Genomic DNA, 12,752 nt, shown 5'->3' with positions numbered 1-12,752 from the left:
TCTGGCTGGGCACAAAATCACGAGCCACCACACACCTTGTAGATTCAAACAGCAACTCTTTATTCTCAAACTGTCACCGGCACTTTACACACACATTCTGGGCAAAATCCACACTCTCCACTGGGCTCTGAATCCCAAATACTCTCTGAATCCCGAGAACTAAAGGAGCGGGCTAGCCTGAGGCAGCAGGATACGCCCTATTCCCAGCAGGATCCACCTTAAACCTGGGACCGCCCTAAACCTTGATCTGCCCTAAACCGGGATCCGCCCTAGTCCTTGAGCAAGGTCACCTTACATGCAGTGTCACTGCGAATGACCTAGATCATGCCATGCTTCATTCCTACTTGGCAATGGCTCTCAGCATCCTTCAATTTATATAAATTTTACATGTTGGGGCTGGGAATGTGGCTCAAGCAGTAGCGCGCTGGCCTGGCATGCGTGCGGCCCGGGTTAGATCCTCAGCACCACGTACAAACAAAGATGTTGTGTCCGCCAAAAACTAAAAAATAAAAATTAAAAAATTCTCTCTCTCTTAAAAAAAAAAAAAAAGAAAAGAAAAATTTACATGTTCATTTGAATATTGCTAATTTTATGATAGGAAACACTTAAAGTAATGGTGACTTTGCTTCCATGTTACAATTAAATTTAACTTCATGATTCAGTGCTGTTTGCAATTAGTGTATGTGCTGCCAAAGTGAACACCTGTTTGGAATTAGTAACTTAGTCACTTTTTTCCCTGTTAGTCTGTAAATTCTGGCAATAAGGACTGTCATATTGATACTTCTCTTTTATTTATTTATTTATTTTTGTGTGTGTGTGTGTGTGTGTGTGTGTTGCTGGGGATTGAACCCAGGGCCTTGTGCATGAGAGCCAAGCACTCTACCAACTGAGCTATATCCCCAGCCCTCATATTGATCCTTCTATCATTAATTCTTAACCAATGCCTTACACATAGTGGTGGGAAATTCACTAAGTATATACATTTCAGGGGAAGGTATACCAGGGATGGAATTTAGAAGTCTGAGGATGTTTTTTATTGATCCCTGTAGCAGAGATTATAATAGAGGGGTGAGAAAAGAGAAAAAAGTTCTCAGTATTTCCTTTAGTCTTCAAAACAACCTTGTTCCTGGTTTGGTGGCACAGGCTTGTAATCCCAGTGACTCAGGAGACTGAGGTAGGAGGATCTCAAATTCAAGTCCATCCTGGGCAATTTATACATACCTGGTCTCAAAATCAAAAAGGACTGGGGATGTGACTCAGTTGTAAAGGGCCTCTGGGTTCAGTCCCCATTACACACAACAAACATGAAGCTGGCAAGGTGTTTCACACCTGTAATCCCAGCAACATGGGAGGTTGAGGCAGGAAGAATGGAGGTTCAAGGTTAGCTTCAGCAATTTAGCAAGACCCTGTCACAAAATAAAAAGGACAGGGGATGTAATTCCATGACAAAGCACCAAAACAATCTCCAAGTACCAAAAACAAAAAACCTTGTGGGGAAGACAATTACAGCCATCTATAAATTAGGCTACTGGGACTCAGAGAAGTTAAATAGCATGTACAGTTATATATAAGTTAAATAACAGGTACAGAAGTTAAATGACATGTACAATCTCCAAATTCTACTTTAATTATTTTCTACTGTTATAGTACAAATAAAAACAATTTATTAGAGGCTTATGAAAATTATTAGTAATGTGCTAGAGAATAGGGGTTTTTTTTTAACCTTTATTTTTATTTATTTATTTTTATGTGGTGCTGAGGATCGAACCCAGCACCTCGCACATGCTAGGCGAGTGCTCTACCCCGAGCCACAGCCCAGCCCCTTAATAAAGGTTTAATATTTCACCTTTCAGTGAAAATGGATCTTGAGCTAGGACTTGAAGGATAGTTGGAGGAATCATAAAATGTTGTGTGTTTTTTTTTAATTTTTATCTGTAGTTGGACACAATACCTTTTAATTTTTATTTATTTTTATGTGGTGCTGAGGATCAAACTCAGGGCCTCACTTGTGCTAGGCGCCCGCTCTACCGCTGAGCCACAATCCCAGCCCCATAAAATGTTTTCTAAAAGAAACCTTTTGCAAGGTAGATTTACATTCCAGGTACAGAGCCCTTCCATGAAAATATGTTGGTGTCAAAGGGTTGACTGATGGGACTGGAGCTGTGGCTCAGTGGTAGAGTGCTCACCTAGCATTCACGAGGCACTGGGTTCAATCCTCAGCACCACATAAGTGTAAAATAAGATATAGTGTCCACCTAAAACTTAAGAATAAATATTTTTAAAAAAGGGGGGGGTTGACTGACTCAGTAACCTTGCCAATATCCACCTAAATTATGCCTCCCCTGTATGATTTTCTCATCTAAATTAGTGCTGTCACCATCTCTTTGGTCCTTGGGAGTATATAATTCTCCCATTAATGGTTTTTTCTAGAAGAGGATGTCTTGAATGCCTTGAAGGATGATTATAACGTACACAAAAAAGTGTAGTGAACTTGCTGTGTTTATGAGACAAAAAAGATCATATTTAAAGAAAATGTTTCTAAGTTGTGTTCTGTTTATGGGATACAGTGTGATGTTTTGATACATGTATACATTGTGGAATAATCAAATCAAGCTAACTAATATCCAACATGTCCAAATGATTATCATTTCTTTATGCTAAGAACATTTAAAATTCAATTATTTTAGCTTGTTTAAAATATACAATATATCATTATTAATTATTTTATATTTTGAATTAGTTAAAGCCAGGCCTGGTGGTTCACACCTGTAATCCCAGTGACTTGGAAGGCTAAAGAAGAGGATCATCCCTGAGCTGCAGGACCCTGTCTCAAAATAAAAAAGGGCTGGGAATGTGACTCAGTGGTTAAGTACCCCTTGGTTCAGTCCCTAGTACCTAAATAAATAATGTTGGAGAAATGTCAAGGGGAAAGTAGAGATCCCACAAGAACATAATGTCCACAAGTGCTGGATTTTTTTTTTCTATTTTGTTCACTTTGTATCCCCAGGGCTTGGCACAACTGTATCTATAATGCTTTATTTACTACACAAAAAGAAATAAGTAAAAATGTAAACATTTCTTAAATCTGAATTGTCGGTGTTGTCATTTATCTTTCCCTGTTCTTTGTATTTGTTGTTGTGATTTTTTTTTTTAAGGTGCTAGGGATAGCCAGGGCCTTGTGCATGCAAGGTAAGCTCTCTACCAACTGAGCTATATCCCCAGCCCCCTATTCTTTGTATTTGAAATACAAATATTATTATTTATATTTTTGTGGTGCTAGGGATTGGACCCCCCAGATCTTGCTAATGCTAAACACTCTATCCCAAAGTTATTCCCCAAGTCCTAGACATTTTTAAATGGTTTTGGAAATGTGAGGTGGGAAGAAAGAAGTCTAGGGAAAAAACAGTAGTGGTCATAAAAATCTGATTAAGTCTGAATATATTTTTAAATTAGTTGAAAAAAATTTTAATCAAAATAATTTTTAAAGGGGGCTGGGGATGTGGCTCAGCTCGCCTGGCATGCGCGGGGCACTGGGTTCAATCCTCAGCACCACATAAAAAATAAAAGATGTTGTGTCCACCGAAAACTAAAAAAAATTAAATATTAAAAAAAATTTACATAATTTAAAAGGCAGATGGTGTTAGAAGTCTTAAAATTGAAAAATATTCTCATTCCTTTTCTCTAGAAACAACTTTGAACTCATAGCTGTTTTTTATTCACAATTATACTTCTTAACAGTGTGGTTTTTTTTTTTTTTTTGAGTTACTAATTTTGGACACTGCCTTTTATATTGCTCTTGGGATAGATAAGCATTTTAGCTCTCTTGTTGTTCTTACACCCTTTAACGGTTTTAGTTTAGTTTTTTTTTTTTTTTAGTTTAGTTTTTACCAATAAGTAAAAATGTGCATTATCATTCATTCTTGACCAGGGGGAAAGTATAATTTTATTTATTGAATAAATGTAATAAGCACTTGCAGACTCAAAAATATTTATAGTATTCTACTCATATCTAACAATTATCTTTAATGACTGCATTTTAAAAGCACTGTTAGGGGCTGGGGCTGTAGTAGAGCACTTGCCTACCATGTGTGAAGCACTGGGTTCCATCCTCAGCACCATAAAAAGAAATAAATAAAGTTTAAAAAATTTAAAAAAACCCAACAATCCCTTTAAGATGTTATATTTTGATATTATAAAAATATATTCCCGGGCTGGGGATGTGGCTCAAGCGGTAGCGCACTCGCCTGGCATGCTTGCGGCCCGGGTTCGATCCTCAGCACCACATACCAATAAAGATGTTATGTCTGCCAAAAACTAAAAAATAAATATTAAAAAAAAAATTCTCTCCTCTCTCTCTCTCTCCTCTCTCTTTAAAAAAAAAATGTTGACCTAAGTTTCTAAATCTGAGCAAATTAAAAAAAATATATATATATATATATATATTCCCTGCCCTTCAATAGATGAATGGATAAAAAAAAAATGTGGCATTTATACACAATGGAGTATTACTCAGCACTAAAAAATGACAGAATCATGGCATTTGCAGGGAAATGGATGGCATTAGAGCAGATTATGCTAAGTAAAGCTAGCTAATCCCTACAAAACAAATGCCAAATGTCTTCTTTAATATAAGGAGAGCAAATAAGAACAGAGCAGGGAGGAAGAGCATGAGAAAAAGATTAACATTAAACAGGGATGAGAGGTGGGAGGGAAAAGGAGAGAGAAGGGAAATTGCATGGAAATGGAAGGAGAACCTCATTGTTATACAAAATTACGTATAAGAGGATGTGAGGGGAAAGGGAAAAATAAAAATAAAAAAACAAGGGAGAGAAATGAATTACAGTAGATGGGGTAGAGAGAGAAGATGGGAGGGGAGGGGAGGGGGGATATTAGAGGATAGGAAAGGTAGCAGAATACAACAGTCACTAGTATGGCAATATGTAAAAATGTGGATGCGTAACCGATGTGATTCTGCAATCTGTATACGGGGTAAAAATGGGAGTTCATAACCCACTTGAATCAAATGTATGAAATATGATATGTCAAGAGCTTTGTAATGTTTTGAACAACCAAGAAAAAAAGAAAAAATAAATAAATAAATTCAGTCCTTTGAAAAAATATATATATATTCCCACTTATCTGATTCAGTACATTGTAAATCTAATGTGTATATATAACTAAGATTCTTTGAATGAAATAGTCTTTATTTTATTAAGTCTGAGCAATAGACTTGAAGAGCAGTACAGAAAGAATTAAGAAGTCTTCAGAAACAAAAATTACCCACTTGAGATAATGGGGGCATCCAATTTGCGGTAATTGTTGGTGCTCACCGTGGATGATGTGGCTCTATTGACTCCTGCTTTAACCTCTAGCTAAAAGGTAGAGTGTGAAGTTCAGTCACCATTGTTGGAAACATTGTCGGTGCTGTCCCCCACCTTATGTTCTCCAAAGCTCACTCTGACCCATTGCAAAGCCTCCTTTTTCCTTCCTTTCACATTTTCCTTGATTTTTAGAATTATAATTTTCTCTTAAAAAGGATAAGAAACTTAGTTTATATTCATTCATAATGAAAATAAAAGAGTTTTTTTCCGGGCTTATTGGGAAATGAACCCACAGGTACTTTACCACTGAGATACATCCCCACCCCTTTTTATTTTTTATTGTGATATAGGGTCTCCCCAAAGTTTCTGAGGGTCTTGCTGTTGCTGAGGCTGGCCTTGAATTTGTGATCCTCCTGCTTCAGCCTCTGGAGTTGCTGGGATTAGATAGTGTACTTTCTTTTTTTTTTTTTTTTTCTAATATTTATTTATTTATTTTTAGTTCTCGGCGGACATAACATCTTTGTTGGTATGTGGTGCTGAGGATCGAACCCGGGCCACACGCATGCCAGGCGAGCGCGCTACCACTTGAGCCACATCCCCAGCCCTAGATAGTGTACTTTCAAGAGCGTACTTCCCTATCATACTTTAATTCCTTGAAAAGTCTGTTTTTTAAGGTGCTGAGGATCATACCGGGGACCTCATGCATGCTAGCAAGTGCTCAACCATTGAGCTACACCTCCCCTTCCTCTATCTTGAATGCCTTTTATTGCCATTATTTCTTCCCAGATCTAAATTTTGTCAAGATTCTATTCCTCTTTCATGTCCTAGTTAATAACAAACTCTGTAACAACTAGGGTACAAGGAGCAGCTTGTACCAGCAAAACAGGGGCTAAATGTGAATCATTGCTTCTGCCAAATGGGCTCTTGTTACAGGCCCAGCTCCATTAGCCACAGGAAGCTAGAAGCAGAGGTCAGGATTTATCCAGACAGATTATATCGGAGGGAATCCTCAGCTTGATTTTCAATGGCTCAGATTAAAATCACCTCCAGATATTTTGAAGATTTGGAATGAGAGTAATAGAATGTTACTCTGTGCCGACTTTCTGGAACTGGTTGGAGTGGAATCTGATGGATTTTTCAGTGACTATTAATGAGCAGATCTGCATTCTTAAATATGCTTAAAACTTGGCATTTTTATGTTTTTTTTTTTTTTTCTGGTACTGAGGGTTTAATCCCCAGGCTCTCTTCAACTGTCTATATCTCCAGTTCTTTTTTTATTTTTATTTTGAAATAGGATCTTGTTAAATTGCCAAGGCCAGCCTTGAATTTGTGATCCTCCTGCCTCAGCCTTCCCAGTTGCTGGAATTACAGGTATGTACCACAATGTCCAGCTGGGCTGCACTCCAAAACTTTTTAGTTATTTTAGTTTTGTTTTGTTTTGTTTTGTTTTGTTTTGTACCAGGGGTTGAATGTAAGACCTCATGTATACTAGGCAAGTGCTCTACCATTGAACTACTTCCCAACCCTTTTAATCTTAATAAATAAATAAATTAATTTTTTGAGACAGGGTCTTGATAAATTGCCCAGTCTATACTCAGTTTGCTATCCTTAAAGTTCAACTTTAAAATGTTTAAAAGTTATTGTGTTTCTTTTTTCTTTCTTTCTTTCTGTAATCAATCTAGTTGTGTTTTCCTCAGTTTGGTTACCCCAAACATTCCAGATTAGCTAGAACAGGCTGATTTTTCCCAATGGGCAGTTCATAACTGTTGTCTGTGTTGACTTCACATAGCACTTCCATGTACTATTAAAATTTCTAACTGTTCCACATTACCTTCAAGCCATGAGTAAACCATATGTCTTATTACGCTTTTTTAGTTTTACTCTTTACAAATTTATCTTTAAGTCTGTGTGGGTGTGTGTGCGCATATGTATGCTGCTAGGGATTGAATCCAGGGGCACTCTGCCACTAAGCTACACCCACAACCCTTTCTACATTTTTTAAGTTTTAAGACAGGATCTAGACAGTTGCCCAGGCTAGCCTTAAACTTGAAATTGTAATCCTTCTGCTTCAGCATTAAGTGTGTGAGTAAGAGAGACAGAGAGAGAGAGTGGTTGTGTGTGTGTGTGTGTGTGTGTGTGTGTGTTTACTTTTATTTTTTATTTTGTTGTTATAATGGAGAACCCATTTGCTGTATCACTGGCCTCCTGCCTTAGCCTTCCAAATTGCTAGGATTATAGGCATGCACCGCCACTCCCAGCCAAATGTGTATATGTGTACATGTGTTGCCAAATCCCAGGTCTTTTTGTTTTTTACTTTGAGACAGGGTCTTGCTAAGCTGCTGAGACTGGCCTTAAACCTATGATCCTCCTGTTTCAGCCTTTTGCATCACTGGGATTCCAGGTGTGTGCCATCATGGCTAACCAAATATATATATTTTAAGGTAATTTTTACTCTGCAGTAACATCAAATATCCAGTCACAACAAATATTCATATGTTCCTGATTCCATACTTTTTCTTTTTTCCTTTGGTCAGGTGAATTAAATAAAATCTATAGCCTTCAATTCCAGCAGCTCATGAGGGCTGAGGCTGGAGAATTGCAAGTTCAAAGTCAGCCTCAGCAATTTAGGGAGGCTCTGAATAATTTAGCAAGACCCTGTTTCAAAATAAAATATAAAAAGGCTGGGGAATGAAGCTCGGTGATTTAGCACCCCTGAGTTTAATCCCTGGTACTCGGATGCGGCGGGGGAGAGCCTACATAATGATCCACATGTTATAATACATTGATAAATTTCTTTTTAAAAATCTACGTCACCTGTTTTTCTCTCTAGTACTATATATATATTGAAGAAAGTGTATCATTTATCCCACAGAATTTCCCACATTCTAAATATTTGATTAAATCCTCCCTCATGATATCATCTGATTATGTTCCTTTATACCCTGTATTTCCTCTAATATGGTAGTTAGATCTAGAGGCTTGAATGGATTCAGATTCACATTTTGGGCAAGAATTCTCTATAAAGGGTGGTGAAAAATTGTAGACTGAGGCATACATTTATTTTTGGTTAGCTCTTTTTTGTGCTGTCAGCAGTTATTGATATTGTCTAGATCCATTATTACAGTTGCAAATTGGAGGTGTTCTATTTCTATACAATTTCAATTAAGTGGAGTTATTTACAAAGACAGCTTCTTGCATTAAAACTCTTTGGTTACTGAGAATGTACAGCAGGATGCTTATTTGTTTCTTTCCCTTATTTATTAGTTTTCAAATTAAAGAATTGGGAATCCAGGTGCCTGTGTCCCAGCTACTCAATAGTCTGAGGCAGAATGATCACTTGAGTCCAGGATTTTGAGACTAGCTAGCCTGGGCAATGTGACAAGACCCCCACCTCAAAAAAAAAAAAAAAAAAAAAAAAGCATCAGCAGCAGGTGGCACAATCTGTAACCCCAGCTACTCAGGCTAAGGCAGGAGGGTGGCAAGTTCCAGGCTAGCCTCAGCAATTTAATGAGACCCTGTCTCAAAATAAAAAGGACTGAGGATGTAGGTCAATGGTAAAGCGCCCTTAGGTTCAGTCCCCACATACACAGAGCTGGGATCCTAGTAGTCCAGATTTTATTATTATTATTATTATTATTATTATTTTATTTTTGTGGTGGTGGGTTAAACCCAGGGCCTCACACGTGAAGGAAAGCATTCTACCACCTGACTTTTTAGTTTTATTTTATCTCCTCAGCCCTTTTATTTAATTATTTTTAAATATTTTTTTAGTTGTAGATGGACTCAATACCTTTCTTTCTTTCTTTATTTTATGTGGTGCTGAGAATCAAACCCAGTGCCTCACACATGCTAGGCAAGCGATCTACCACCTAGCCCCAGCCCCACCCCGACCTCCAGCCCTTTTATTTTTATTTTGGAATAGGGTCTTACTGAGTTGCCCACACAGGCCTGGAACTTCTCCTGATTGAGCCTCTGGAGTAACTAGAATTTCAGGTATACACCACTGTGCCTCACTCGGACTCTAGAATTCTTGAAAGAAGACTACTAACAAGTTCTTTTTTTAAAATGAGTATCTTATGAATTCATACTTGTGTTTCAATTCATGTTAAGTTTTTAAATTTTTTTTTTGGTCCATTCTCTGGCCAATAGAAATAAACCTCTTCAAATTGACTTCTGAATCCCTTTGACACTAATCCAAGATGGCAAGGTATATCAGGTACCCAGTGCACATTTTCTATCCCAGATCCGAAGTCAGCCTTTTCTCTAGTAAAAGTTGATTCCTTTTAGTGGGAAATGATATTAGGAGACCATACATCTGTCACCAGAGTTATTCATTGTTAATTGGATTGATTGTTGCTTTGGGGCCTTTTCAGGTGGACAGAACTCATATGTAATTTTTTAAGAAAAAAATACAGGAGGTTATTGATATTTCCAATTTAAAATTTAAGATAATAGGAATTTTCCTTGGTTTCTTTGATTGTTATATATCTCTTTAACCAAAAAAATCTTGATTTTTTTTTTTCTTTTCAGCAATAATTATAATTACTTCTTTGCCTTATCCCAGGTTTCTCAACTTAAACACTATTGTATTTCAGGCAGAATAATTCTTTTTTTTATGCAATATCTTTATTTTGTTTATTCATTTTTATGTGGTGCTGAGGATCAAACCCAGCGCCTCACGTGTGCGAGGCAAGCGCTCTGCCACTGAGCCACAACCCCAGCCCCTAAGAATAATTCTTTTTCGTGGGGGCAATAGTATTCTTATTCCTTAGTTGTGACAATCAAAAATATCTCTAGCTACTGACTGCCATCTATCCTCTGAGAGTCTCCTGGTGGAGACATCTCCTTTATCCTTGTACTATAGTTTCATAAAAACAACCATGGGCTATAGCTGTAGCTCAGAGGCAGAGTGCTTGCCTTGGACGTGAGAGGTACTGGGTTTGATCCTCAGCACCACATTAAAAAAAATACACAAATAAAATAAAGGCATGCTGTCCACCTACAAAACAAAACAAAACAAAAAAACCCATAATATTACTAATAATTTGAATGCTGGAAGCTCTTGTTTTCCCCTAGGGTTCTTCATACTAGCACATAAAAAATTACTCTTCAGCTGGGCGTGGTGGCACATGCCTGTAATCCCAGTGATTTAGGAGACTGGGGCAGCAGGATTACAAATTCTAGGCCAGCCTTAGCAATTAGTGAGACCTTGACTCAAAATAAAAAACTAGTTAGACTCTGACTCAAAATTTAAAAAGGGATGGAATGTAGCTCAGTGGTACAGCACCTCTGATTTCGATCCTTCGTACCATTAGAAAAAAAAATGTGAGTAGATAGATATATATGTATACACGTATGTATATATGTGTGTAAGTATATATATGTGTGTGTATATATATATATATATGATAATTTTATTCAAATGACACATACTAAAGACTTTATTCAGGGGTTGGGAGATGGCTATCTTGATAGTTATATACAAAGCTAGTATTTATTATTGCTTTTTTTATACATGAAAAATGACAATTCTGAGTTTGGTCACTTGTTTCTAAGACCCTTTTAATGCCACTTCAGACTTACCTGATAATTTATATATTGAAATATATTGATGCATACATAATAATGATTTGTTTAAAATACTAAATTGGAACTTTTGCTTTTGTTTTTTTACTTTTATAGTAACACAAAGAGAATGAAAGAAGTAGATAATCTTGAAAGTATAAAAGAGAAGTGGTAAGTTAATTAAAATTATGAATTTCTTTGTTAATGCTTTTGTTATTATTATTCTCTATTTGTATTACATGTCACTGGCAAAGATAATAAAGTAAGTTTTAAGTATGTATATTTTCTTTAGTAAATATCTAATGGTAATTATCTAATCATAAAATATGTATATAATAGTAAATATCTTATAGTAATATATATATATATATATATATCCCCAGTTCTGGGCATGGAACCCAGAGCCTACACATACTAGGCAAGCTTTCTACCACTGAGCAATACCTGCAGCCACAGGCAAAAACAATAATAGTTTTTAAATGTTAGTGTATAAATACTATATTTTGAAGTAGTTTTTTAAACCATATCTTCACTGAACAGATTGTAATAAAATTTTAAATCTTTTATTTTGTTTTAAAATTTTTTTTGTTTTTAGTTGTTGATGGACCTTTACTTATTTTATTTCTTTTTTTTTTTTTTTTTTTTTTTTTTTTAATATTTATTTTTTAGTTCTCGGCGGACACAACATCTTTGTTGGTATGTGGTGCTGAGGATCGAACCTGGGTCGCACGCATACCAGGCAAGCGCGCTACCGCTTGAGCCACATCCCCAGCCCCTTATTTTATTTCTTTATATGCAGTGATGAGGATCGAACCCAGTTCCTCACACATGCTACACAAGCACTCTACCCTTGAGCCACAACCCCAACCCTAAATCTTTCATTAATTGAAACAGGTGTTGAATTTCTCTCTATTCACACATTACCTCTCAGAAGTGAAAAGTTTAACTACCTCATTAGCCTCTTATACTATCTTGGAGACATAGTAGAAATATGATGGTTTTGGAGTCTGATAAACATAGGTTTAAATCCTATCTTTGCCTTCTATTTCTTTTTTGACCTATGGGCAACTTAGGTAGATTCATTGAGTTTCGATATCATGTCTATAAAATGGGAATGTAAATATCTACCTATCTAAATGGTTTTTATGAGAATGACATAAAGAATACAATACACTTAGCAAAGTATTAGCATGTATTGGCCCTCAGTAAATGGTAAGTGCAAAGTCTATGGCTCTTATCAATATAGGATGTTTATTCTCACTTATCTAAAGTTAAATATTTATTTTTGTCTTATCCTCATTGTTTAAAAACTTGGCAAGGTAAATTTCATTTATTTACAATACATTTTAAGAAGTCAGAACTGGCCAGGCATGTTGCACAACAAAAAAATTAGGAGACTGAGGCAGAAGGATCACAAATTCAAGACTAACCTCAGCTACTTAGTAAGATCCTGTCTAAAAATAAAAAGAGGGCCAGGGATGTGACTCAGTGATTAGTGATTGAGCAATCCCTGGTACAAAAAAAAAAAAAAAGATAGATACCCCACACCAAAGAAATATTTGTATCCCCCCTATTTGGGCATTTATTGGTTTATATAAATTTAATTATTTATTATATAATTGTGAGATTGTGTCTGAGAACAAGACCACTCTCAGGTTTCATTTTTGTTTTTTAGGAGGAGTCACAGGATTTAGTATGTAGTCTTCATAGTCTTATTTATGGCTATAATTAATTGCAATGAAGAGTTACAAGGTGCTAAAATACGTGGGACATTGCCTAGGGCAAATCATATACAAGCTTTCAAGAGTTCTCTGATAGTGGAGTCACAGGATGCACTTAATTCCCCTAGTAATGAGTTGTGATAAC

At 36.4% G+C, this 12,752-nt stretch overlaps 1 protein-coding gene and 1 long non-coding RNA gene across 3 annotated transcripts in view; one reads left to right on the top strand and one right to left on the bottom strand.

Annotated features, from left to right (window-relative positions):
- Ubxn2a (UBX domain protein 2A) overlaps positions 1–12,752 on the top strand; it is a 37,655-nt gene that overhangs the window by 3,728 nt on the left and 21,175 nt on the right. The window contains exons 2-3 of one of the 2 annotated variants that reach the window (XM_078029597.1): positions 6,616–6,692; positions 11,004–11,057. In XM_078029597.1, the coding sequence (XP_077885723.1) occupies positions 11,017–11,057 (41 nt within the window). In that variant the 5' untranslated portion in view covers positions 6,616–6,692; positions 11,004–11,016. The remainder of the gene's footprint in view (positions 1–6,615; positions 6,693–11,003; positions 11,058–12,752) is intronic. The other variant, XM_078029598.1, reaches the window with a different exon arrangement.
- LOC144369435 (uncharacterized) overlaps positions 37–12,752 on the bottom strand; it is a 29,280-nt gene continuing 16,564 nt past the window's right edge. Inside the window, exon 2 of the long non-coding RNA XR_013429187.1 lies at positions 37–1,406. This is a non-coding gene — a long non-coding RNA (uncharacterized LOC144369435). The remainder of the gene's footprint in view (positions 1,407–12,752) is intronic.

This window comes from Ictidomys tridecemlineatus, chromosome 12 (assembly GCF_052094955.1).
Source record: "Ictidomys tridecemlineatus isolate mIctTri1 chromosome 12, mIctTri1.hap1, whole genome shotgun sequence".
Taxonomy (NCBI): Eukaryota; Metazoa; Chordata; class Mammalia; order Rodentia; family Sciuridae; genus Ictidomys; species Ictidomys tridecemlineatus.
Note: the sequence above shows the minus strand (reverse complement) of the source record. Positions and strands in the feature narration are given on the sequence as shown.